The 23,828-nt window shown below is 37.5% G+C and overlaps 2 protein-coding genes, 1 long non-coding RNA gene and 1 pseudogene across 4 annotated transcripts; 3 read left to right on the forward strand and 1 right to left on the reverse strand.

Annotated features, from left to right (window-relative positions):
• The first annotated feature begins 6 nt into the window (after window positions 1-6).
• LOC122088657 lies at window positions 7-2,736 on the forward strand (annotated as a pseudogene).
• A 3,844-nt stretch (window positions 2,737-6,580) lies between these two features.
• Window positions 6,581-9,098, forward strand: LOC122088700 (pentatricopeptide repeat-containing protein At3g57430, chloroplastic-like). Its single transcript, XM_042658018.1, has one exon. It carries the CDS (start codon window positions 6,769-6,771, stop codon window positions 8,917-8,919), a length of 2,151 nt encoding a protein of 716 aa, XP_042513952.1. The 5' UTR covers window positions 6,581-6,768; the 3' UTR covers window positions 8,920-9,098.
• Window positions 9,099-10,144: 1,046 nt separating this feature from the next.
• Window positions 10,145-13,120, reverse strand: LOC122088234 (40S ribosomal protein S10-1). Its single transcript, XM_042657425.1, has 5 exons — window positions 12,968-13,120; window positions 12,833-12,881; window positions 12,453-12,732; window positions 12,211-12,343; window positions 10,145-10,452 (listed from the first exon to the last, which is right to left on the reverse strand). The coding sequence occupies exons 1-5, from the start codon at window positions 12,968-12,970 to the stop codon at window positions 10,375-10,377; spliced, it is 543 nt and encodes a 180-aa protein (XP_042513359.1). The 5' UTR covers window positions 12,971-13,120; the 3' UTR covers window positions 10,145-10,374.
• An 893-nt stretch (window positions 13,121-14,013) lies between these two features.
• Window positions 14,014-16,419, forward strand: LOC122088778. 2 transcript variants are annotated; one of them, XR_006143145.1, is made up of 3 exons: window positions 14,014-14,519; window positions 14,664-14,723; window positions 15,760-16,419. It is a non-coding gene; the product is annotated as an uncharacterized LOC122088778 (long non-coding RNA). The 2 variants fall into 2 exon arrangements; XR_006143146.1 differs by having other exon boundaries at window positions 14,702-14,723.
• Window positions 16,420-23,828: the final 7,409 nt, after the last annotated feature.

Here is a 23,828-nt window from a genome sequence, read left to right on the forward strand (position 1 = left end):
AACGAGACCTTCCCGCCATGTTCTAGAGACCCAACGAAAGGAAAATACAAGAAACTCTTCGAATTCTCTTCGTTTAAATATCCTCCTCCCATATCTTCCTACACTACGTTTGGAGATTAACTGGTGTTCTAATCTTAGTAGCAGAAAAGTATCGATTCTCTCAATTGAGGCGGAAAGTTTCCGTCATTTCTTTTGTTTTTAATTTTTCTTACAAGGATGTCTTCTGCAACGATGGATAATCAAATGGGAGAAACTGAGACCTTTGCCTTTCAGGCTGAGATCAATCAACTTCTCAGCCTTATCAGCAACACCTTCTACAGCAACAAAGAGATCTTCCTTCGAGAACTCATCAGCAATGCTTCTGATGTAAATTCGTTCCGATTCTCTTGTTCTTCTCTTTTTTTAAATTGGAGTTTGTTTCTGAAACTATAACTTCGTTGCAGGCCTTGGATAAGATTCGGTTCGAAAGTTTGACTGACAAGAGCAAGCTTGATTCGCAACCAGAGTTGTTCATCAGAATTGTTCCTGATAAGATTAACAAAACTCTTTCCATCATTGACAGCGGTATTGGGATGACCAAATCAGGTGATGAAATTTTCGCTTCTATTATTTCTCGTTTCTCCAAACTTGGCTTTTTCTGATAAATTCATGTCATCCACAGATTTGGTGAACAATTTGGGGACAATTGCAAGGTCTGGAACTAAGGAATTCATGGAGGCACTACAGGCCGGAGCGGACGTGAGCATGATTGGTCAGTTCGGTGTTGGGTTTTACTCTGCTTACCTTGTTGCTGATAAAGTTGTCGTCACTACGAAGCACAATGATGATGATCAGTACATTTGGGAGTCTCAGGGTGGTGGTTCCTTCATTTTGAGAAAAGATGTCGATGGTGAACCCCTTGGGAGAGGAACAAAAGTCACTCTTTACCTTAAGGAAGACCAGGTATCGCTTGGATACCTTCGTTAATTAATCATACTGTTGCCCTTCTATTTGGTTTGGTTCTTCGAAATGATGATTTTTTACGCAGTTGGAATACTTGGAAAAGAAAAGATTGAAGGAGCTTGTGAAGAAGCATTCGGAGTTCATCAGCTATCCTATTTATCTGTGGACAGAGAAGACAGTAGAGAAGGAGGTTAGTGATGATGAAGACGAGGAGGAAGCCAAGAAAGAAGGTGATGTCAAGGATGTCGGTGAAGAAAAAGAAGGCAAGCCCAAGAAGAAGAAGAAGAAGGTTAAGGACGCGACTCACGAGTGGGAGCTCATCAATAAGCAGAGACCCATCTGGTTGCGCAAACCAGAGGAGGTCACTGGGGAAGAGTATGCATCCTATTACAAGAGCCTGACCAACGACTGGGAAGATCCCCTAGCTTATTAGCATTTTGCCGTCGAAGGGCAGCTCGAATTCAAAGCCATCCTATTTATTCCCAAGAGGGCTTCTTTCGATCTCTTTGACACGAGGAAGAGGATGAACAACATTAGACTTTATGTAAGGAGGGTCTTCATCACCGACAATTGTGAACTCATTCCAGAGTACCTGGGATTCGTGAAGGGTGTAGTTGACTCTGACGATCTGCCACTCAATATCTCCCGTGAAATGCTTCAGCAGAACAAGATTCTGAAGGTAATCAGGAAGAACCTTGTGAAGAAATGTATCGAAATGTTCTTCATGATTGCTGAGAAGAACGACGACTATGCCAAATTCTATGAGGCTTTCTCTAAGAACATAAAGTTGGGTATCCATGAAGATAGCCAGAACAGTGCTAAATTGGCGGAGCTGCTTCGTTACTACTCTACCAAGAGTGGCAACGAGATGACCAGGTTTAAGGATTATATCACAAGGATGAAGGAAGGCCAGAAGTATATTTTCTACATTACTGGTGAGAGCAAGAAGGCCGTTGAGAATTCTCCTTTCCTGGAACGGCTCAAGAAGAAAGGCTATGAAGTACTTTTTATGGTGGATGCCATTGATGAGTATCTAGTTGGGACATTGAAGGAGTATGATGGGAAGAAGCTTGTTTCAGCAACTAAAGAGGGGCTTCAGCTGGATGATGATACAGAAGAAGAAAAGAAGTAAAAGGAGGAGAAAAAGAAGTCTTTCGAGAATCTGTGCAAGGTGATCAAGGAAATACTCGGGGACAAGGTGGAGAAGGTGGTGGTTTTCGATAGGATCGTCGATTCGCCCTGCTGCTTGGTTACTGGTGAGTATGGTTGGACAGCTAATATGGAGAGAATCATGAAAGCTCAGGCTTTGAGGGACAACACTATGAGCTCTTACATGTCTAGCAAGAAAACAATGGAGATAAACCCAGATAATCCCATCATCGAGGAGCTTTGGAAGAGGGTCGAGGTTGATAAAAATGACAAGTCAGTAAGGGATCTTGTAATGTTGCTCTACGAGAGTGCCCTCCTGACCTCTGGTTTCAGCCTTGATGATCCTAACACGTTCCCTGGAAGGATTCACAGGATGTTGAAGTTGGGTCTTAATGTCGACGAGGAAGAGGCCGGTGGCGAGGACGAAGAAATGCCTGCTTTGGAGGAGGAAAGCCACGAGGAAAGCAAAATGGAGGACGTCGATTGAGGTTTCTGATCAGATCGAGGCATAGGCGGGCGTAGAATTAGATTCAGTTCAGAGCCCTTTTTTTTTTTTTTTCCCGTTTTGTATATAGTAGGGGGAGTGGTTTGGTTGTCTTTGTTCTGCATCATACACTGTTCAATCTGTTTCTTGGGTTTCCTGTCTAAGTTTTTTAGTTCAAAGAATTGATCCTGTCACCATTGTGGACCTACTGGCATTCCCCCTCCCCTCATTTTGGTAGTGGTAAAGGGTCAACAACTATCTCTGAAACTGAACCATGGAGAACAACGACGAGAACCATTTCTCTGCCACTCAGGCTATGTCTATAGGGGAGAGGGAGTTCGATTTATATGCTTCCGTTTGTTATTTGACACTTGCAGGACCATTTTGAAATCTAATATCTCGAATCTTCGAGGACCACTAGTTTATCAAATTGTAACCCAATATGAGTGCTTGGTTCCTCCGCTTGATTTGTGCAACTTGATCTGGAAATTAAATCGTCTTCCTCTATTTTTCCTCCATTTTCCCCCAAAGGATGGATCTAGTTCTCCGTAATGGTATTTCCAAAATAAAGTGGGTAACGATCTGGATCAATTTCAACCAATATAATATGATATGATACAGCGGATATGGTGGATATGAATATGATAGTGATATCATACTATCATATTATTATTATTATTATTACTATTGAAAAGTATGTACTCCTTGTCTCTCTCTTCATATTTAAATCTCTATAATTATTTAAAAAAAAAATCACACTTATCCTCTCACCCTTCAACATGGAAGATGAAAAAAATAATAATAATCCACAATAGGCGTGGACTTCCTTTCCCTAATCGTGGGAGATAAAAAATAGGGAGATTTACAAAGACAAATACGAAGAGAAAGAGAGAGAGAGAGAGATTTACTGCATAAAAACGGTTTTCCTAAATCCTCCATCAACTTTAAAAGTTTTACTATATGGAATCTTTCACTAATAATACCATTACTATTCTTAAAACATCTCTATAATACACTATCATTTCTTATATATATCATAGAGAAGACAAAAAAACAATTACAATATCCCAAAATTTCTCAATTTCAGATTTCTCCCCCATCATCGCGGTCTCATTCCTCTCCCTATGTCTCTCTCATTTTCTGCTCAATTTCAGATACTTCACATCCACAAGGTACAGTTGCCAAACTACATTTATTATTATTTTTTTTTTAATTGAGGAATAAGTGTGTTTGTAGTTATGTTGTAATTTGATTTAGCGATAACCCTTGCCATGCTCATAACTATATCTGAATCTGTAATGTTGTTTGTATGGTGCAATTAACTGGAGAAAATTATTTACATTAAAGCTTCTGATATGTTAGGGAATGATTGTCTCTAATGTCAGTTATATGTGCACTAGAGCCATGAGGACCATGCTGCTATTCATTTTCTCTCATCATTCTTAGAAATGACTATTTTTTGGTTGAATATAGTATGATTTCAGATCTATAAAACGATATAAGAATCTTGAATATCAGAAACCAGAACTAGAGTTTTTGCCTGTGGACATGTCTTTTATTCGTAGTTGTATGAGTTGTATCGATCATCGTTTGCTCTCAATGGTGGGAATGGACAATAAGGTGATAGTGATGGTTCTTCTTAATTGGGGTATGTGATTGAGGAATTTTTTTAGTTTTTTTTAATAATATTTTTTATCTTTTTTTTTTTCTCTTCTTTATTATTGATTTGTTGATTCTTAATTTGTGACAACATTTTAAGGCACCATAAGTTGGTATGTTGGTTAGCTGTTTGTGCATTCCTCTCGTTATAAAAATTAGGCTACATCAGTACCTGTTTGATAGAAGGAAAACATCCAAATCTAGCTTTTGGATATTAATTTCCCATTAAGGGCTCCCAAAGCTAGACTTGCCATGGACCACTAAAATGTTACCACCAAGCTCAGATGAAAATTTTGTCAAAGAACTTGTATTGGAAAATTAATTGAAATTTGATTGAAAAACTTACATTTTTGTAAATATTTAAGTAAAAATTGTATTTTAGTAAATATATGTGAGTTTTGGGAGTAATCTTGTTAAAGTTTCTTTCATACATCATTCTCTTTTTTTTTCATGGTTTTCGGAATCGCGTTTACCATTAGGTTATCAACCACCAATCTACTCTCTCTAATTATTCTCTTTGTGTAAAATTAGGAAAAAATATTTATGGGTTAAAACTTAATAGTACTTTCTAATAGCAGAAATATATAAAACTTGTGGGTTAAAAGTACTTTTAATCTGCCACTTAACGAATGCCTTCACGTGCAAGTTTACTAGTGTATATATATATATATATATATTAGGGGAAAAGAAAAACTTCATTAATTAATATAGTAGATAACATCAATAATAGAGAGGTAGATATTAACGATATTCATGGGCAATAAGAGGGGTAGATTCCAAAAATTCCCCATAAGGAAGTCCTTGACCCAATGGATGGAAGAACGTGTGGTGATAGACGAGGGGATAGTAAACTTAGGTAAATCAGGGATTTAGGGTCAATCCAAAACATAGTATTTTCACAATTTCCAACTTTGATGGACACTAACTTTTTCAGAATGGGTAAGATAGTAGCAATACTATTCTAAGTACTAGAACATCTTTTTTTTTCATAGTGGATGCATCAAAGATGGACTTCTTGTGAAAATATTTATCTTTTAAGGTTTGTGACCAAAGAGAGTTCTAATCAGGGAGAAAACGCCAACCGAGTTTAAGTAACAAAGCTTTATTCAGTGGCAGAGTCTCTCAAACCAAGACCTCCCAAAGACTTCGAAGAACACACTTTTTTCTTGCTAATCAAATGGAGTTTTTTGGACTTATTAGGGTCACCATTTCAGAATCTTGAATATATTTTAGGAAAAGCAAAGCAATTCATTGGATGAGAGGGGATTGATAACATGTTAGATTTCCAAACAGAACTCTCTTTGGTCACAAACCTTCACGTGAGGGAATCTAGGCCTTGTGCACGTGTGGAAGTCAATGAGAGCATAATAAGTTCAGGATCAATAATAATATGGGAGCGAATACGTATGACAATTAAACAGGTTATATGTTAATAATATTATTTAGAAATCCGGTGAAATCAAACGCACACGGTAATGATATGGTATATATTCAATACATGTTTAACGGATTTATTTTGGTATTAGGAATGAACTAAAATTGACTGTTTATGATTAAATTTTAATATCTTATACTTTAATGAACATCTAAATCTAATCTAGTTTTTCAACTGGGATTATTATTATTATTTTTATGTTTAATATTAATTAAGTTTAACTATGTTTATCATTGATTATTTCTATCACAGTAAATAATAGTATAAATTTATGAAAAGGATGATAATAATAGCATGTGAATAATTATTTAAAAAATTAAAATATCATCATTGATATTATCTCATCAAACAAGAAAATCTATAGTAACCCATATTGATATAAATTCAGATTTTAAAATTGAAATCAGATCGCGTATAGGTTTTATTTAATCGTAATAACCAATGGTAGATTCGTAATTAAGGTAGGATTTTAAATTTGGTGACAAATTGTAATTAAGTAAAGTTAATATGCTAATGGATAGGAAGAAGAGGGTAGGCACCTAAGGTATTTGATTAATAAATTTAGGACAAGTTTGGATGAAGTTAAATAAATGGTATAAGGTAATAAAGAAGGGAGGAAGGGGTAATGTGAAAAAAAATGATTGGAATTAATACAATAAGAAAGGGAGAAGTATGTCATCTATCTTTTTTTTTTTCCTCAAAATCAAGAAATCTATTAAAAAGGAGAGGTGTTCTTTTAAATATTAGGGTTGAGTTTTTTTTCCCCTTCCCCTAATTTAAACGTATTATTAAGTATAAAGCATATATATGTCTTCTATTCGAGTATAATGTGAGTACATATAGAATACACGTATAATATGAGTACCAAACACAATCCAGGAAAATAATCAAAATAAATTTTTATATTTGTTTCCTGCTTGTTTAACAAACGCCAAGAAAATTTAAAGGCTGTTTGATGGTTGACCATGGTAATATCTTCTTCTGTCTACTTCGAGGGCCCCATTCATATCAGGATCAAATCGAAGAAACCTGCCAATTATTTAAGCTTTACAAAGTGAAGAGATTGATTGGCATTTTAAGATCGTGATGCGAGTCCCAAATGCCTTCATTGTCAACTTTTATATGTTCCTCTTCCTTAGTTTCCCTGAAGACCTGTAATCAAACCCAGTTAAAGAAGCCTGTAAACAATGCTCCACCATTGACACTCCCTCTAGCAGAGGAAGTCTTTCTAAATTCATCTTCATCAGTTCGTTTACTCAATTCATGTGCTGCTGAGAGGAACTTGAAGATTGGGCTTGGCATCCATGCTGGTGTTTTGAAGTCTGGCCTTGCTCCTTACACCTTTGTGGCTAATGCTCTCTTGGATTTTTACTCAAAATGTGGGCAACTGGAAGATGCATTTAAGGTGTTTGATCTAATGCCTGTTAAAACAATTGTGTCATGGACTTCAATGATGTCAGGATGCTGCCAGAATGGATCTGCTGATGCAGCAATTTCAATTTTTCAGCAGATGTTATCAGAAAACATGCAACCCAATGAGTTCACCTTTGCAGTTCTGCTACAAGTTTGTGGGCAGACTCGAGACTTGAAATTGACAGAGATGATTCATGGTAATCTCATTGTAAATGAGTTAATTGAACATCAGTTCTTAAAATATTCTATGGTTGATGCATACTCGAAATGTGGGCTTTCATTGGCTGCTGAGAAATTGATAAAGAAATCATGTTGTAGAGATGTGGTTTCTTGGACTATGGCAATTTCTGGTTGTGTTCTCAATGGATTGATTGAGAGGGCCTTCGTTTTGTTTTCTGATATGCTAGCAGATGGGGTTGCACCAAATCGAGTAACATTTCAGAGTATGATTCAAGCTTGTTCTTTGCTGAACAGATGGTTGGTCTCTAGGTGTATCCATGGTTTTGTTATAAAATCACAACTTTATATGGATACTCTTGTGACAAATTCTCTGATACAAATGTATTCTAACAATGGTTATTATGAAGAAAGTATTAAGATTTTTTGGGAGTTCTGTTTCAGGGGTGATGGTCCTTATCTTAGACCAGAGACAATGGCTACACTTCTTCAAGGGTGTGGGCATTTAAACTGTTTAAGGCAAGGCAAAGAAGTACATGGCTACTTGATCAGACACAGGTTTTTGCCCTGCATTGTGGTGGAGAATTCCCTCGTGGACATGTACGCTGAAAATAAACAAGATCATTTGGCGTTTCGAATATTCGGCAAGATGAATGAAAAGGACATAATTTCCTGGAATACCTTGATCTCATGTCTTGTGAAAAATGGATGTCCCTCAGAAGCATTGATGCTGCTTGGCAAAGTTCACAGCAACGAAGGCGAAGGGGTTGTCCCTGATTCTGTCACTGTTTTGACATCACTCCAATCTTGCTCAGAGCTAGCATCATTCGATATGGGCCAAGTCATGCATGGCTACATTACTAGGTCTGGCTTTGGGAATGATATTTTCATTGGCAATGCCCTTGTAACCATGTATGGAAAATCAGGCAGGATATGCTATGCTAAGAAGGTATTTGAAGAGATGCCCACGAAAGATACAGGTTCTTGGAATGCAATGATAGCAGCATATAGGATCAATGGAGATGGGATATCTGCTTTACAAACTCTTGGAAGGATGAGGAAATTGGGTATTTATCAGCCAAATGCAGTCACATTTGTCAATGTTTTCTCAGCCTGTAGTCATTCAGGATTGGTAGAGGAAGCCTTTGAGTGCTTCAGTAAGATGGATGAAGAATATGGAGTTCAGCCAAGTATGGAACATTATGCATGCATGGTTGACCTTCTGGGAAGACAGGGTCGACTTGATGAAGCAGAGGATTTCATAAAGAAGATGCCTTTCAGGCCTGGCCAATCTGTGTGGGGAGCTTTACTAGGTTCTTGTGGGCTATCAAGAAATGTTGAAGTTGCTGAAAGAGCTGCAAGTAAACTCTCCATTTTGGAGCCTGAGGGAAAAGTCTGGAGAGTGACAATGTCAAATGTTTATGCAGGAGTTGAGAGATGGGAGGACGCCGTGAAGTTGAGACTGGAAATGAAGCATGGTCAGGGTCTAAGAAAGGACCCTGGATGGAGCGGCATAGAAGTTAGGGGGGTTAGCTATAGATTTGTTGCAGGGGATACAAGGCATCCTGAGAGCGAGAAGATTTACAAGGTACTAAAAGTGACGAAGGAACACATTCAGACCGTCATTCATGCTCATGAAATCCTCGCCTCTCAGGATTGAACGTCTAGCAGACTCGGATTCAGAACATGAGATTTGGAAACCTTTTTTTCTTTCTGGTCCTCTTCCCTCGTCAATCTTAGCACTTCCTTTTGTCATTCGGCGTAACTCAGATTGCTCATCAGAGTTGATGTCTATTGCTTTGTTTGAATGCACAAAGTTGGTAACTAACGAAGCATCAACCTTTGAGTTTACAATATCAGTTCCATTCCATTCCTCCAAGTTTACACGCGCTCATCACATGCAAGCCTAGAGAACATCTTATTGACTAGTTAGTACAAAATTAAGCAAGATCTTCTCCAAACAGATTCTGATTCTATTGAATACCCATTATACCCACAGGAATCTTCTCAGGATCTAATATGTGCACATCTTATGCAGTCTAATTTTTTTTTTTTTCAGTGGAGAGGAAAACATAACAGGTGTGGCAGCAAGAATGTGTTCCTCTGTTCCAGAGGCAAAGCTAAAGGGACTCATGATAACACTAGCTTTGAAAACATTGAATTTTCTGATTGCCTTGAAATGGTGAAAGAAACAGAAGACTGTTCACTAAAAAACAATTGGGAAAAGATTCTCTTAGCCCAAGGCTTACTGTTCACCCTCTCACATGGAAATATTATATTAATTTTTTAACAATAATCATAACCTTATCCCAACTGAATGAGGTCAACTATATGGATCCAATTATTTTTTTAAATATGTGAAACAAGCACATAATGCCTGTTTTTCTTTTCCTTTCTGCTACTCCATTTTATCGTGTCAAAACAATTTCGTAAATGTATAAATGTCATTTAATCTTCAGACAAAGGCCTTTATACGAACAATCCGGTGAGTGAATCGGACAGAATCCAAGACCAAGTCAGGTATAAAGGGCTTTCATTTGATGAGCAAGAAAAAATCTGACATGTAGAGTACGCCCAAGCAAAAAACATCGATGTAGTTCTGGAGAAAACTGGTCCTGGCTAGCCTCTACTCTGGAGATAATGCAGTTCCAATCACTACCTCCTTGGGGTCTTCTTCGATTCCAAGATTTGAGTTTCTTGGCAACCATTACTAAAGGTGTGGTACGAGCATACATCTTTGCTAGAGAAGCTAGAGAAGCATATAACATCTCCAAAGGTTGTCTGCATGGCTGCAAATCCTTGCATGCATCCTTTCACCCTATATGCATATGCTGTACTTCAGATATAAACCAAAAAATACAAGGAATGAAAACAAAAGGAAGATATGAAGCATCCAACAGAATTTCTTACCAAAACAAAAAAATAAACAAAAAAGCATCCAACAAAATTACTGGGCGAACAATGGATGCTGAGTTTCATTTCCACAAAAACTTAATCAACAAAATTGACAATCAACCAAGTATACCCTGTCAAAAAATAAAAGCCTCTGACAAACTAACTAAAGGATTAAGTTGCCTAGGAAGTCCAAAATTAAGACGTGCAGAACATCTGCTTTTTAAGCCATACTTGAGCTAGCAGGACCTGCACCAGCACCACCGCCGCCACGGCCAAATCCAGGTCTTCCACCAGGGGCCTGTATAATCAAGAGTTGCTGTTAGAACCTTGATGAAAGGATAACCAAAGCTTGAGCGTGTAAAGAATTCTAAATAACATTGAAATAAAGGACATCTAAACAGCAGTATAACAAAATAAGATAGCAATTGCATGTGCGAAAGAGAACTGTTGCAACATTCACTCAAGCCAAAATTCATCATTGCATTCAATCTTTCTATACATAAAATAAGTAGAAACCACACCAGATTGGTGAAGAGGAAATCTCAAAAGGCGAGGAAAAGGTATTGGATGCCATGAAACTACAATTACTTAAAATATGATTTTTGTTACATCAAAACACTCAAAACAAGGAGGGGGGAGGAGGAGGGATCAGAGGCAGTATAAACCAGTCCTCTAAAACTAGTCAAAAAACAAAGGGCCAGAACAACAATGTGTCATGATACAGACTTTAGACAAATGGTGCCTATAATTGATGAGACTATCTAAATGACACCTCTAGAGGTGTATTTAGAACTTGTAACCTTCTTGGGTTTTCAAAATAATTCGAAACTAAATTATCATTATGTTAGCAATGAACCTATCTGGCCTGGAAGTCTAGGGATGTACAAGGGAACAATAAAAGCAACAAAGATAACACTTCAAAGATTCCAAATGATCAGAGGTCCTGAACTTAAATGGCATGGAAGTTAATGGTTTCACAACTTTCAAGAGTTCACAATTTGAATCTTGACTCAATTCAAAAATACAAACTTGCATTCCAAAAAATGACAATCTTAATTTAGAGAGGCATTTGGATAGAGTGATCTCAATTCAAAACCTTGAAAGCATAGTTGTCAAGGCACCTTTGTAGCCAGATGACACCTTGATTTTTCCTCTAATCCTATGTGTAGGACCGCCTATAACCCATGACAACGATGCTTGAAGGCATAATTGGCTATAAATATTGTTGATGGGTGATACAAATTTCTAGCATCTATATCAATTCTACCTTCCTACTGGTCTGTTACATGTAGACATTTATAAAATAAGAACTGATTATTAGGCATCATGTGGTGTGAACTGTAAATAAGCAAGGCATCCATAGTGAGAAATTCTATTTAAGACCACGGGAGAGGGGTACAAACATAGTCCCTCCACCAATGATTTCTTGTACACAACTGGTTTTAAAAATAATGGAACCACCTTAAAACCAAAAGCATGGTGACACAAATAAAAAAGGCAAAATAAGATGAATGATAAATGTTAGCAAAATATGATCATAATTGCCTGAAAATTGCAGTCTTGTTCCTCCTCAAAAGAAACTGAATATTTCATAAATTCTCATCAAGGAAACAAATTCGATTGCTGTACCCTAAAGCATGGGCACATTATTTTTATAACAAAAGTCCGAAGCAGCAACATTTTCCAATCACAAGGTTGCATTAACTTGGAAGGGCTGCACAGATCGAACCAATTTAAACTACAGATTGGTCACAGAAACTTTTTTTTATGTAATATAGCTAGTGTCTAAAAGCACAAATGGCAATACACAAATTAATCAAAGGGACAAGGTATAGAAACACCGCAAGAAACCCTCCTATACATAGAACTTTCATGTCTCCATAAAACTTATCTAAAGCCACCAAAATCATTAAACCAACTTCATTACATATTATGAACATGATTTCAGGTGATAAAGATTAAAGTCCACAGTATGGGCATAACATAGAACCATGCAAATTACAAGATAAAAGACACTATGAAACACATAATAAATAATTCAAGAACAAATAATTACCCTAAATGCTGGCTGGTATTCAGGTGGAGCTCCACCCTTGTCGCCAAACTCTCCTGGAGGTCCTCGAGGTCCTCCACGGTACCCATCACGGTCACCAAATCTAGGCCTATCTCCCTCAAAGCGAGGAGGGCCACTATATAATTAAAAAAAACAAATAATCATGACAATATTAGAATATTTCTGGGGTTCAATACTAGCTAGTTGAATACAAGCAACAACCAGCAAGGTAGATCACTAATTACCGGGGGCGATCACCAGGAGGGCCACCCATTGGCCTACCAGGGGCCTTAACAGATTTCTTCAAGGTAGCTGGGACGATTTCTGATGGGAGATTGAGGTATGTTCGGAGGAATTCGATACCATCGTTGGTGAGATACCAATAGTAGTGCATCCACGCAAAGGTCTCGCGGACATACTCCTTCGATTTAAAACTCTGCATCAACTTAATGACCTGCAGATTTGGAACATCAATGTCGGGGTGCTTCGCGAGATTGAAGTCCTTCTTGGCATAGCAAACGCCCTCTGTAGATTAACTAAAAAAAAAACAAGATGAGAAACGGAAGATCAAAGAGAAAATGAAGAACCCTCTGTATAGATCAACAAATCGAATAGAAAGAGTGACCTTGAAAGAGGTACTTCGAGATCTCTCTGCGATTCTTCTCTGGAATAATCTGCAAGAAAAAGATGAGACAATGAAGAGAAGAAAACATTAACTCAAAAGAAACCCTAGAAGAGGCGTTAGAGAGAGAAAAATCACCATGATTGCGAGCGAGACGGCGAAGCTCTTTCTCCTCTCCCTTCTAATCTTCGCCCACCGCGCTCACTCTCTTAGGTCTCACAGATATCACTGAAACCCTAGAATTATTAATATTCCTTTTTAACCTAACCTATTTTCGTTCACGGTAGGGGGGTGGCAGTTGGTTTACGAAGTTGTCATCCAACCCATTCACTGAAATGTCCCGTTTGGTTAATCTAAGACTGACAAGCGTGTCAATCGGTTCGGTTTTGACCGGATTCAAGATACAATATATATATAAATCGAAATTGAATAAAAAACCAAACCAATTTGGTTCTCAAGTATTCGGTCCAACATTGTCTTGTATGCTTTTATGAAATTTTGGTTCAACTTACTCGGTTTGTTTTATTTTGTTCCCATTTGATTCTTGAATAATTTTTGGTTCAGGTTCAGTTAATTCAGTCCGGTTTCATTTTTATTTGGTTTCAATTAATTTGAAATTTTGGTTCAACTTACATGGTCTTTTTGCGCTCATACTAGCATTTGGGGCTGGGCATATGAATCTTCAGACTAATAGTGCTAGACATTGAGTGGGCGCCCAAGTGCTTGTTTTAAGGGCAAGCAAGTCGTCCTTAAAACAAGCACTTGGGCGGAGTAAAGCTGATCATAGAACACCGTTGCACTAATGCACACTGTAGTTTTTCAGCTCTATGCCATTGACTGGATGTTAAAATAGGACCTAAAACATCTATGGCACAATAACATGATATTCCCTTGATTGCTTATAAGGGGATGGATATTGTAGTTGCATGTTAGTAAAATTAATTGGATGCAATGATGAGAATGGTTTATGGGTTGGTTCAGTATTTATCTTAGGGGTGTCAATGGGCTGGATTTTTTAAAATTGCAGCCCAAACCTAAGGTCTATTAACTCAACCCAAGCCATGGGTAACCCTAAGTTGGATTGGGATATCTCAACCCAGGCTTAATCTTGATGCACAGTTCAACCTAAAAAGGATTGGTGCACCAATGACTAATGAGACAGTGACCATGCCAAATGACTTGAATCCCCAACCATGAGGGCATTTTCACCGTTAGGCTCCCAACCGCATTGGTGTATCTCTCCAATCGGAAACCTTCCAAATCAAGTTATTATATAAGTTTGTAGCTTTCCTGTTATATGTCGGAGGAGATAAGTATGTTCAAAGCACGTCTTTCTGCCCTTCCAATCTCCCTCCTTATTCTGCCACTTCTTCTCTTCTAATCTTCATCCCCACTCCCTCGCTTCTCAACCTTGTCGGCGTCTTTACCGTCACCTCCACACCCCTACCCTTCCTTGAGGATTGTTGGAGCGAGAACGTCACCTTCACTATCAGAGAAGCCAGGAGCGACCATTACCTCGAGCACTTGTTTATATTATACTTCCCTAAATATTTATTTATACAGGCACAGATCAAACTATCCAAATCTCTTATGCACGACTCTGCTACTTCTGTCGTTCTTCATTGCTTATGTTACCAGACTCCCTACTCCAAGCTTTGGATCAAAGCAAGTTGAGCAAGTTGAGGAAGTTGTGAGTCTAATCCCCTCCACGTTTGATCTTCTGTGTATCTCTCTATCTCTCTTTTCCTCCCCTTAACCTTCTCTTTCTATCGTCTCTCTCGGAATTAGGTTTTATAGACGGCATTTTCACTCCCTAACCTTTTTTGATTCTTAGGTTTTAATTATGATTTCTCTGGAATTTTTTTACTTCAGGCATCTCTTCGCGCTGGACTCGGTATGTATGGTTCACCGAATCATTAGTTCTGTTCTAATTCTTACGAAGGTGTCTTGCATCTTTTCACCTTATTCTAATTTTTAAAGTGTATTTAGATGACAATGCTTTTATTATTTTAATTTTTTCATTTAGATAAAATATTTTACCCTTATTTCAACTGACTACAGATTCGGGACATTCTTGAGCAAAACTATATCCCAACTGACCACATGTTTGGGATATTTTGAACATTTTCTCTTTTTCCAGAATGGCGTCAGAGATTGGTTTCTCTTGATTAGATTAGTATTTTAAATACTGAGTCTAGGTAAGATTTCTTACTTGTAGCTTACTTGAATACTACAAGTAAGATTTGTTTCCCTCATCCTTTTGCTGTAATTTTGGATAATATATTGTTCTATAGTACACAGGGCAAGGTTTATGTACTCCATTTTGGATGTCCTTTTATTTCATATATTTGAGCACAAATGAGAAGAAAAGTTCCTTCATCCTTTGACTGCTCTTTAACAGGCTGCATTAGGACTTTCTGAAGCCTGGTTAACTTATTCTAATTGTAGTGTGGTCCATGTATAAGGGCAATCTCATTTTCATTGCTAATTGAAACAATAACAAAAAATCATGACCAAGGCTCTAGAGAGTATTTCAGATCAAAACAATTGTCACCACTATATACAATACACTTCACTGCACCTTTTAACCCCAACATATTGTACAAGGATGGAGTGTTCAGAGAAAAAGCTGGAGCATTTCATTAGCCTTGACCATAGTAAAAAAAACATAGCATACATCATGGCATCCTAAACTGTTGAATCGAGGCATTGGTCATCCTTCGACAAATCTGTTTAGTTGGACTTGCCATCATGCACCTTTAACATTATATTCCCCTAATAAAAGTTACAAAATTGTTTGGCTTCTTAAACTTCTATTTTCTTAAAATAATGGGTAGCTTACCATGCATTATGGAATCAAAAACTGGTTGCTCTATATCTTTTGGTCTATGAATTTGTTTATGAAGCTCAAACACTTTTCCTATTTGTAGGAGGCTAGAGCATTGTTAGAAAAGCTTGAGTATCAAAAAGGAAACATAGAAGCTGCTCTTCCTGTGTTTGAGGGAATAGACATTGCTGCTGTTACTCCCAAGATGAAGCTCTCAATTGCTTGAAGAGTTGAAAAATGCAAATGTCATTCAAACAATGATGCTACCCCTCTCATGTCTATGCATGTTGTCAGTTTGCTTTCTAAAGGAATCGTTCTTGCTGCTCGCTTCAGACCGATCTGTGCCTCTGGCCATGAACTTCCATTGCCTCCTGGAGAGCAGGGCCGTGCCGTGAAGGAGAGGGAAAAACGAGGTTGCTTGCTCTCAGTCTCAGCCTCCAACTCAGAACAGAACATTCCTTCCGCAACACAAGGCCGATATGTTTCATAGCAGCCAAGGATGAGTTTGATCCATTAGGTTGCAAGTCCTTGGAAAATTTAGAGGTATAATTCTTGATAAATTTGAATTCTGCTCTGTTTTTTTAACATGTCTTGTAACATGCTTTTTCCACACCCCTTTTCTAAATATTTTTACTATTTATGTTCCCTTGGACTGGTTATGTTCAAGTTTTTATTGGTTAGCTAGAGTTTTCCATTATTGGAAGTTCTTAAAGTAATTTTCCTGCTTAAGTCATAAATTTATAAGCCTATCAACAAAATAAAATTCTGTATAGCTACGTTCAGGGCATCTTGTTCTGAACTATGCATTCCTGTACCATGGTAGAAGTAGTTAGTTACCAGATGGGAGTTACATTGCCATTCATTTCTTTAAATACCCCAAGAATCATTATTATTACTTCTTGCCATTTGGGTGTACAAGAGGATAAATCTTTGCCGAGCACCTGACTAACAGCTATAACCATCGGTTATAGACACATAGAACGATCAGCAACAAGTGGTTATCCTTGAATAAAAGCTCCTTCTGGCTCGCCACACCTCTGCTGCATTTTTTTTTTTTTTTGGGGCATTGGCTGCTATTAAAAGTAGTGCTCTCAACTATTCCATTTGCCAAATGACTGTAAATCATCTAAGGATGCTCATTTTTTTTTTTAATCCCATAATAGAAGCTGCCCCCTTTTTTTTTTCTTGAAAGTTGGTATTCAAATAGGATGACTTACTATTGGGAAAAAAAGCGAGGGGGGGGGGAATATGCCCTGTGTCATCTTCCTTTTTCTCTCCACAATTGTGGGAATTTGTGAGAATTTGTGGATGAGTAATTGGTGTACAATCTTTATCGACTATTCCTGCATAGACTTGTGGGAGTGTATGATAATGGTTGAAGTATTGGTATACATTCAGGCTCTGTTTTTCGTACTTAAAAAAAATGTTTGTAATTACTACTCATTTGATATAATGTGTTTGTATAAGCTGCTTAAATTTTTTTAACCATATTTAGTAATAATATATTTTACATGTAATATCTATGTTACATATTCAGCGCACACATGGTAGAGGCAGCACTATCATTTCATGCCTTTTGTATTTCGGCATATCCTATGCTAAACCGATAGGGTTCTTCTTCTCTCATTTCTTATCCAATGTAGATCCAATGCATCTCTCTCTCTCTCTCTCTCTCTCTCTCTCAACGTAAGAGAACACATGAAATTTTAATTTAATATTAGTCATTTATGTTCCCACGTGTATTTCTTACTAGTGTATATATATATATATATATATATAGTAAATACTAATGCACGTGTAATGGAATATTTTTCTTAGAGTGTGTCTATATGGATAAACTTTTACTTGTTAATCTATAAACAATTTCCATTGGAATGTAGTATTTTTTTTCCTAGAAAACAGATCTATCACCTTGATTTTATTAATATAAATTCCATCTTAAAGAAGGGCATAAAAGATTGGAGACAGGTGAGAGACCTTATGACCATTAAGGAATCTCTGAAACCTACACTTCTATGCTACAATGTGGTTGTCTTGTTTTTTTTTGGTAAGGGCTACAATGTGGTTGTCACATTAGTTAATAGTAGAAGCCATGATGGAATGAATTTTGTAGAAGGAAAATAATTAAACAATATTACTTCCACAAAAATATTTCTGGATAACTGATGGTATTATTGACTAAAAAAGGGAGAGGAAAAGATACAAAAGAGAAAAAGCATCATAAGAATAATAATCAGGCATGAGTTCAGCCAAATGCAAACTTTTCTTTTTCTGATAAATGATAGAATTAATAGAATTTTTTTTTGGGGGGGGGGGTGAATTAAAGAAGCTCAACGTACTCCAATTTATCATGGAACCGAATCCCGACAGAAGACACCTCATACCTCCCTATTGTAATGGTGTATGTGCCAAGTTTGGTCTACATCGATTTTTTTTTCCTCTCTATTTGATTGTCATCTAGGGGTCTTGGTTGCCTTTCATTGATTCCTGTATCTTCTATTATTGGAAGCAGTAATTCTGAAGGATTTGTGTATTGCACTGTAAAATTTCAAGAAAAAGGAAAGTGTGAATTTAAATCCCAGGTTCCTATCCCAAATCTGTTCTCCTCCTTGCAAGTGTGATACGGTAATACTGTAATGAGATTTATGTTTATATAATGGGATAGTAAAGAAAATGTGATACTGTAATGAGATTTCACCTTTCATTGATTCCTGTATCTTATATTATTGGAGCCAGTAATTCTAAAGGATTTGTGTATTGCAATGTAAAATTCCGAGGAAAAGGAAAGTGTGAATTTGAACCCCAAGTTCATATCCCCAATCTCTTCTCCTCCTTGCAAATGTGATATTGTAATACTATAATAATGTGATACTGTAATGCTGTAATGAGATTTATGTTTATAGAATGGGATTGTAATACTATAATGAGATTTTCTTATTGACGCTCATAAGGTGATATTGTAATTATAGCTTATGGTCTACAACGAAAGATTTGCCACTTCATGCTTTTATATAGATTGTAGAAAACGAAAGATTTTTTTAGATATTTTTCTATTAGTACTCATTTATAATTATTAACATATTTATATTATTTTTTATTAATATGTAAGGTTGGGTTGGTTCAGGTTGAGGTCCCACCCTATGGGTTGAAATCTCAGTCCAGACCCTGTTCGAGATCAAGGTGGGTTAGGGCGGGTTCAGACCTTTTTGACACCCCTAATCAATTTGATATAAGGCTCAACAGTAGAGACTGGGGAACATCAATGAATTGAAAGGAGTGTGATCATTATTCAGGATTTTCTATTCTTACTAGGAATTCTAAGTCCTGTTTTGTTAGCGGGGTCTGTTAAACTGTTTTATTTTTTGTTTAGGCGGGATTTGGAGTTGTTAATTCTATTCCTGTTTTGAGTTTTAATTTCTTCGATATTTTAGAATCGGTTAGGACTCTCCAATAGCTGGTCAATTGGAGAGGAATTGGAGTGGTTTCCCCCCTTTCTTGTTCGCATTTGATTCTTGTATAGTTTTTGGTTTTGGTTCAGTTTCAGTTAGTTAATTCAGCCCAATTTCATTTTTATTTGGTTTGTTTTTGGTTCCAATCGATTTGAAAATTTGGTTCAACTTAGAGACATCACTAGGTAGGTACATATTTTCCACTACATATTATGTAATGAGTCTAGTTTAGGCACTATAGTTCAGATGCACTTGGTTTTATGGAGCTACACTTCCTCTAATAAAAGGGGTATACTCAGTGCATGAGACTCATATATGCGAGGTCGAGAACCAAGTAGTCTTACCCTAAGAATATCGAGAGGTGGTTTCGACTGCTTAACCGTTAGGTCACAACATTCATATCTTATTGTTGGACCAAATGCACCCCTCTTTGATGTTATACATTATACAGGCTATATGGAAGGGGACTGATACAGTGATAGCAGTTGGTGGTAATAGTAACTCGTCACGACATGTGAGACACTTCTTTTTATCCTTTACCAAAAAAAAAAAAAAAAAAAAAAAATGATAACTTTGTTTATCTCAGTTCTCAAATTCTTTTTCTTTTCTTTGTCATCCAAACATTAAGTGACTATTGGAGGGATAATATTACAGAATGACTCTGGATCTGACAGGGAAGAAGAAATGAAGAAGTTTTAGAAATAATTCCAGAACTCAGCCTCACCTCAAGTGATTAGTGCTTAAGCCCATTTTTCACAGTGAATGGCCTGCACTGTTGTAGTTGGTTCTCATATTGCATAGTCTCTGGTAATGGCATGCTTCATTGTGGATGGTTTTGTATAGATTCAGATGGATTGATGAGAAAGTACCTGAATAAGCAATTGATCGATGCTCATAGTCATGGTTTGAGGAATCAGATTGGATCTCAATTCTTAGTCGATATAGTATTGATAGATTGATACAGATAAAGTATAAAATGGTCAAAAATATGATTTTAAAAGTGAAATCAGGGTTATTTCTGCAATGAATTCTCTGAGTTCTCAAACCTTATTCATAGTAGCATTCAACTTTCACTGATCCCATGGGCCCATATTAATCCCACAACCACATAGATCGGGTCATATCGGGATTGAATGAGAACCATTCAACTTTCACTGAAAAGAGTGAAGAGCTCTAAACACCCCGTATGAGTGGCCCAAGGTGTGCCTGTTGGGAGTCGAACTTAGGACGTCTAAGTTTACAACTTGTATCAAGTTCGTTGTTCACCAACTGACAAAGAAACTCACGTTACTAGCTCTAACACAAATGAAAGAATAGATCTCACAGAGTCTTGCCTTTGATTGAACTGCAGAAAAATCAAATATCCTTCCCGATTCATTTTAGTCTTTGACCCTAAATTAGCCATTGATTCAGGAGTAGAAGGTGGGGAGAACTCAAAGAACACAAGGGCTCTGAAAAGCCATTAAATTAACGTGAAAATTTATTGGCTGCAAGCTAAAAGCAGAACTCAAGGGATGTAGAAACTGAATCCCTAGACAGTGTAGAAAACAAATGGAAATTGCAAACAATGAGATTAGAATTGTTTCACTGAGAAGAATAAAGTTATAGATGCTCGTCTTCATGTCTCTCTTAAATCCACACACCATTATAAATAATATAGGGTAAGTGAAACTTGGGTCCCTCCAACGTCCAGAGAAATTGCACAGTAGGCACCCAATGTTTGTGAAATTATATTTGGAATACTTATTTTTATTTTTCCAATTGTACCCTCAATTTCTAACCCAAAAAAAAAAAAAATTATAACTTCAATGACCACCATTGCTACCCCCACCAACGCTACTGCCCACCCACCTATGTTCTTCCCATTTCCCCACTTAGCCAACAGGCCCACAAAAACCCCCCCTTAGCCAAGTGTTGCTTTTCTTTTTCCCTCTTTTTTCTCTTTCTTTCAGTATTTTTGTCCAAAAAAAAAAAAAAAACCTTAGTGGTAAAATTTCTTCAGACATGGCTAAAGGAATAATCCCTGTGAGCCATAAAATTGTACTAAAGGAGAAGTAAAAGTAAGTAGTGGAAGACTTTCTCAAAAAAGAATAGAGGAAGTTTCTTTCAGTGTTTCATTTCGGGCACGCACTCCAACATATGAGCATACATCTCAGGTCCTCCGATGCGATCATTGAACTCATACTAATGCAAGGACTTATTGCAAGTGAATTCGGAAATTAAAGAAGCTTACTGAAAGTCCTTGGTACTTGTCTGATCAATTACACTGATAATCATTAGATGTGCATTGGGCGTCCCAACAGGCAAAGAGGGTCGGGATCCATATTGAGATGGGTATTCGGAAAAGTGGGGAAGGGGGAGGGGAAACCTCTCTAGTCTCACCTTGTGCCTACCCTTTTGCTTCCATAAATACCCAAAGACTAGCAGTTGTTGAAAATGTACCCTCATTCAAGTCCTCTTAGCCATCGAATGCTCACTGTCGCAGAGGATTTGGACCCTTCTTGAGAACTTTCATTCTCGGTGAAGGGAAATTTCCCCAAAGACTTCTCCCTTCTTCACTCAATGGCCCTACTTAAACCGAAAGAAATTAAGATTAGTGGAAATCTATCATCATTACCCTCCTACCACTATAAAACAAGACTAGTTGTCCTTAATGAGTTCTCTGAAACTGAATCGGTGCAAGCATGGAAAGGGCGAAGAACAGCAAGAAATGGTCACTCAAGTTCGATGCCTCTAGCCGCCGGCGAAGACGCCAAATCACTTCCAGTACTACTCCCCTTTTCAAGTGGAAGAACAAGTTCATGTTTGAGTTCGCTTTCACAATTGTCTCAAACTTTATAGACATGAAATATCAAGGTAGAGGAGGGGAACTCTTTGGGAATCATGGTGTGACCATTACCCTTTCTCTGTCTGCAATTCTCATGGCCCTCTCTGTTTCCTCAGCAGTAGAGTTCCGGAATGATCTCCTTCCACGTTGGGCTTGTTTTGGGTTATCTTGTACCAGTCTCCTCTTTGCATTCCAAGCCTTATTTTTGCTTTGGTCAGTTCTCATATTCGATAAGAATGCACAGGTTGCAGGGTTCGTGTTGTGTGTTTTGCCAATGTTCTTGTTACCCAATCCGTTCAAGCAAGGTTGGTTTCGCCGGCCATTAGAAGGGCTTTATAAGCTTATCTTTGGAAGAGATGAAGAATCTTTCAAAGAAACTCGGCTGCCCGTGTAAGGCAAAGATTCAGCATCGACGATCCTTGATCTCTTGCGTAGTTGCAGTTTTTTTTTTTTTAGTTTGTGATAGAAAATAAAGTGTTTGTACGTAGTCTACATGTTGAATTATATGGAGTCTGGTCATAACCTTTAACCAGGGTGAAGCGATAGGGTACAGGTCGAGACTTTGATCTCTTCACCCTGGGTATAGGCTATGACCTGACTCTATACAATTCAATATTTTCAGTTCGGTATTTTACATTTGTGTTCAGGTGGATGAGATCTGGTGGCAGCAGCAAAATTTGTTGCTGCTCTGCGTCTCTATTAAGTTAATAGTAAAAGAGGATTGAATTCCTCTTCGTGAAGTAATATAGTGTTAAACGCGCATCCAATGATCAGAAACACCTTGGCACAGAGCCCAAGACGGTCACACACAGTACAAGGCGTTTCTGAGTATTAGATGCGCGCTGAACACTGTGTTGCGCCGCAGAGGAGTCAAATCCGACAATTATGTTTGTCTTTATTTATTTATTTTTGGGTGGAAATTTTATGTGTTTTTTTGGGGGTGCTGATTATGTGTGTTTATTCAATGTTAAATATAGGTATTGCAAGTCCTTTGAGTTTCCTATTTCTTCCTCTACCTGTTTCTTTGAGCAGGGTTTTTTTGGTGGTTCTCACGAAGAAGTTAATAAGGTTTGTCTAGTTGTAAGTTGTAAGCCAATTGATTGCCATTTTTCCTTTTTTCTTTTTAAATTAGAATTGATATGGTCTTAGGTTTCCTTATCTTATAAGCCACAAATGGAATTGAGTCATAACTATTACTACAGATTCCCACTCAACTTGGACTTGCACACAATTGACAAGGGGATAATGCCCTGAGGAGTGCTCCGGTGGGAGATACTCTGATAACTTAGTGGAGAAGAAAGGAAAATAAGGTATATTGGTTGATGGAGATTGTCTCCCTTAGCCTTTGGTTGGCTGAGATGACCAGCTATGAACGGTAGAGGTGTTTTCTGCTCACTGGGTGGTCACATTTAGGGACATCAATAACACTATAAATCACATTAATTTTTGGACAAAGTTTCCCTTGATCGTGGTAAACCCTAATTCCCTTGATTTTTTTTTTTTTATTTCTTTACTAACCCATTATGAGAATCTAATGATTGATTGAGTGAGAGGATGACAAAAATGTAAGGGAAAACAATTTTTGTGAAAAGAACGTGGCCCACAAAAATTGTGAACAAAATGACAGCCCCACCCATGAAATGTATAATGACACACTAGTTAATGCTTTCTTGCAATCTCCCGTCCCCCACTTGAAAAATGTACTTTATTTTGATGGGCCGACCACCTCCACTTCTGTAAGATGTTTTTCACCGAAAGTATAAGTGAGGACAAAATGGAACCCGTCAACAACCTTTAAAAGGTCAATAGAGATGGAGAGAATGGAGGAAACAAGGACAAAGAACCTTTGAAAGGTCAAGAGAGATATAGTGGGAATGGAAGGAAACAAGGACAGAG

The sequence above is a fragment of the Macadamia integrifolia genome, chromosome 9 (genome assembly GCF_013358625.1).
Source record: "Macadamia integrifolia cultivar HAES 741 chromosome 9, SCU_Mint_v3, whole genome shotgun sequence".
NCBI lineage: Eukaryota > Viridiplantae > Streptophyta > Magnoliopsida > Proteales > Proteaceae > Macadamia > Macadamia integrifolia.

What these genes read in the sequence shown, in the direction of transcription:
- LOC122088234 (XM_042657425.1), bottom strand. An exon ending in CTCGAAGTACCTCTTTCAAG is followed by an intron (nt 12,733 to 12,832) that starts GTCACTCTTTCT and finishes GTTAATCTACAG; the next exon opens with AGGGCGTTTGCTATGCCAAG. An exon ending in AATACCAGCCAGCATTTAGG is followed by an intron (nt 10,453 to 12,210) that starts GTAATTATTTGT and finishes TTGATTATACAG; the next exon opens with GCCCCTGGTGGAAGACCTGG.
- LOC122088700 (XM_042658018.1), top strand. Translation starts at nt 6,769, where the DNA reads ATGCCTTCATTGTCAACTTTTATATGTTCCTCTTCCTTAGTTTCCCTG.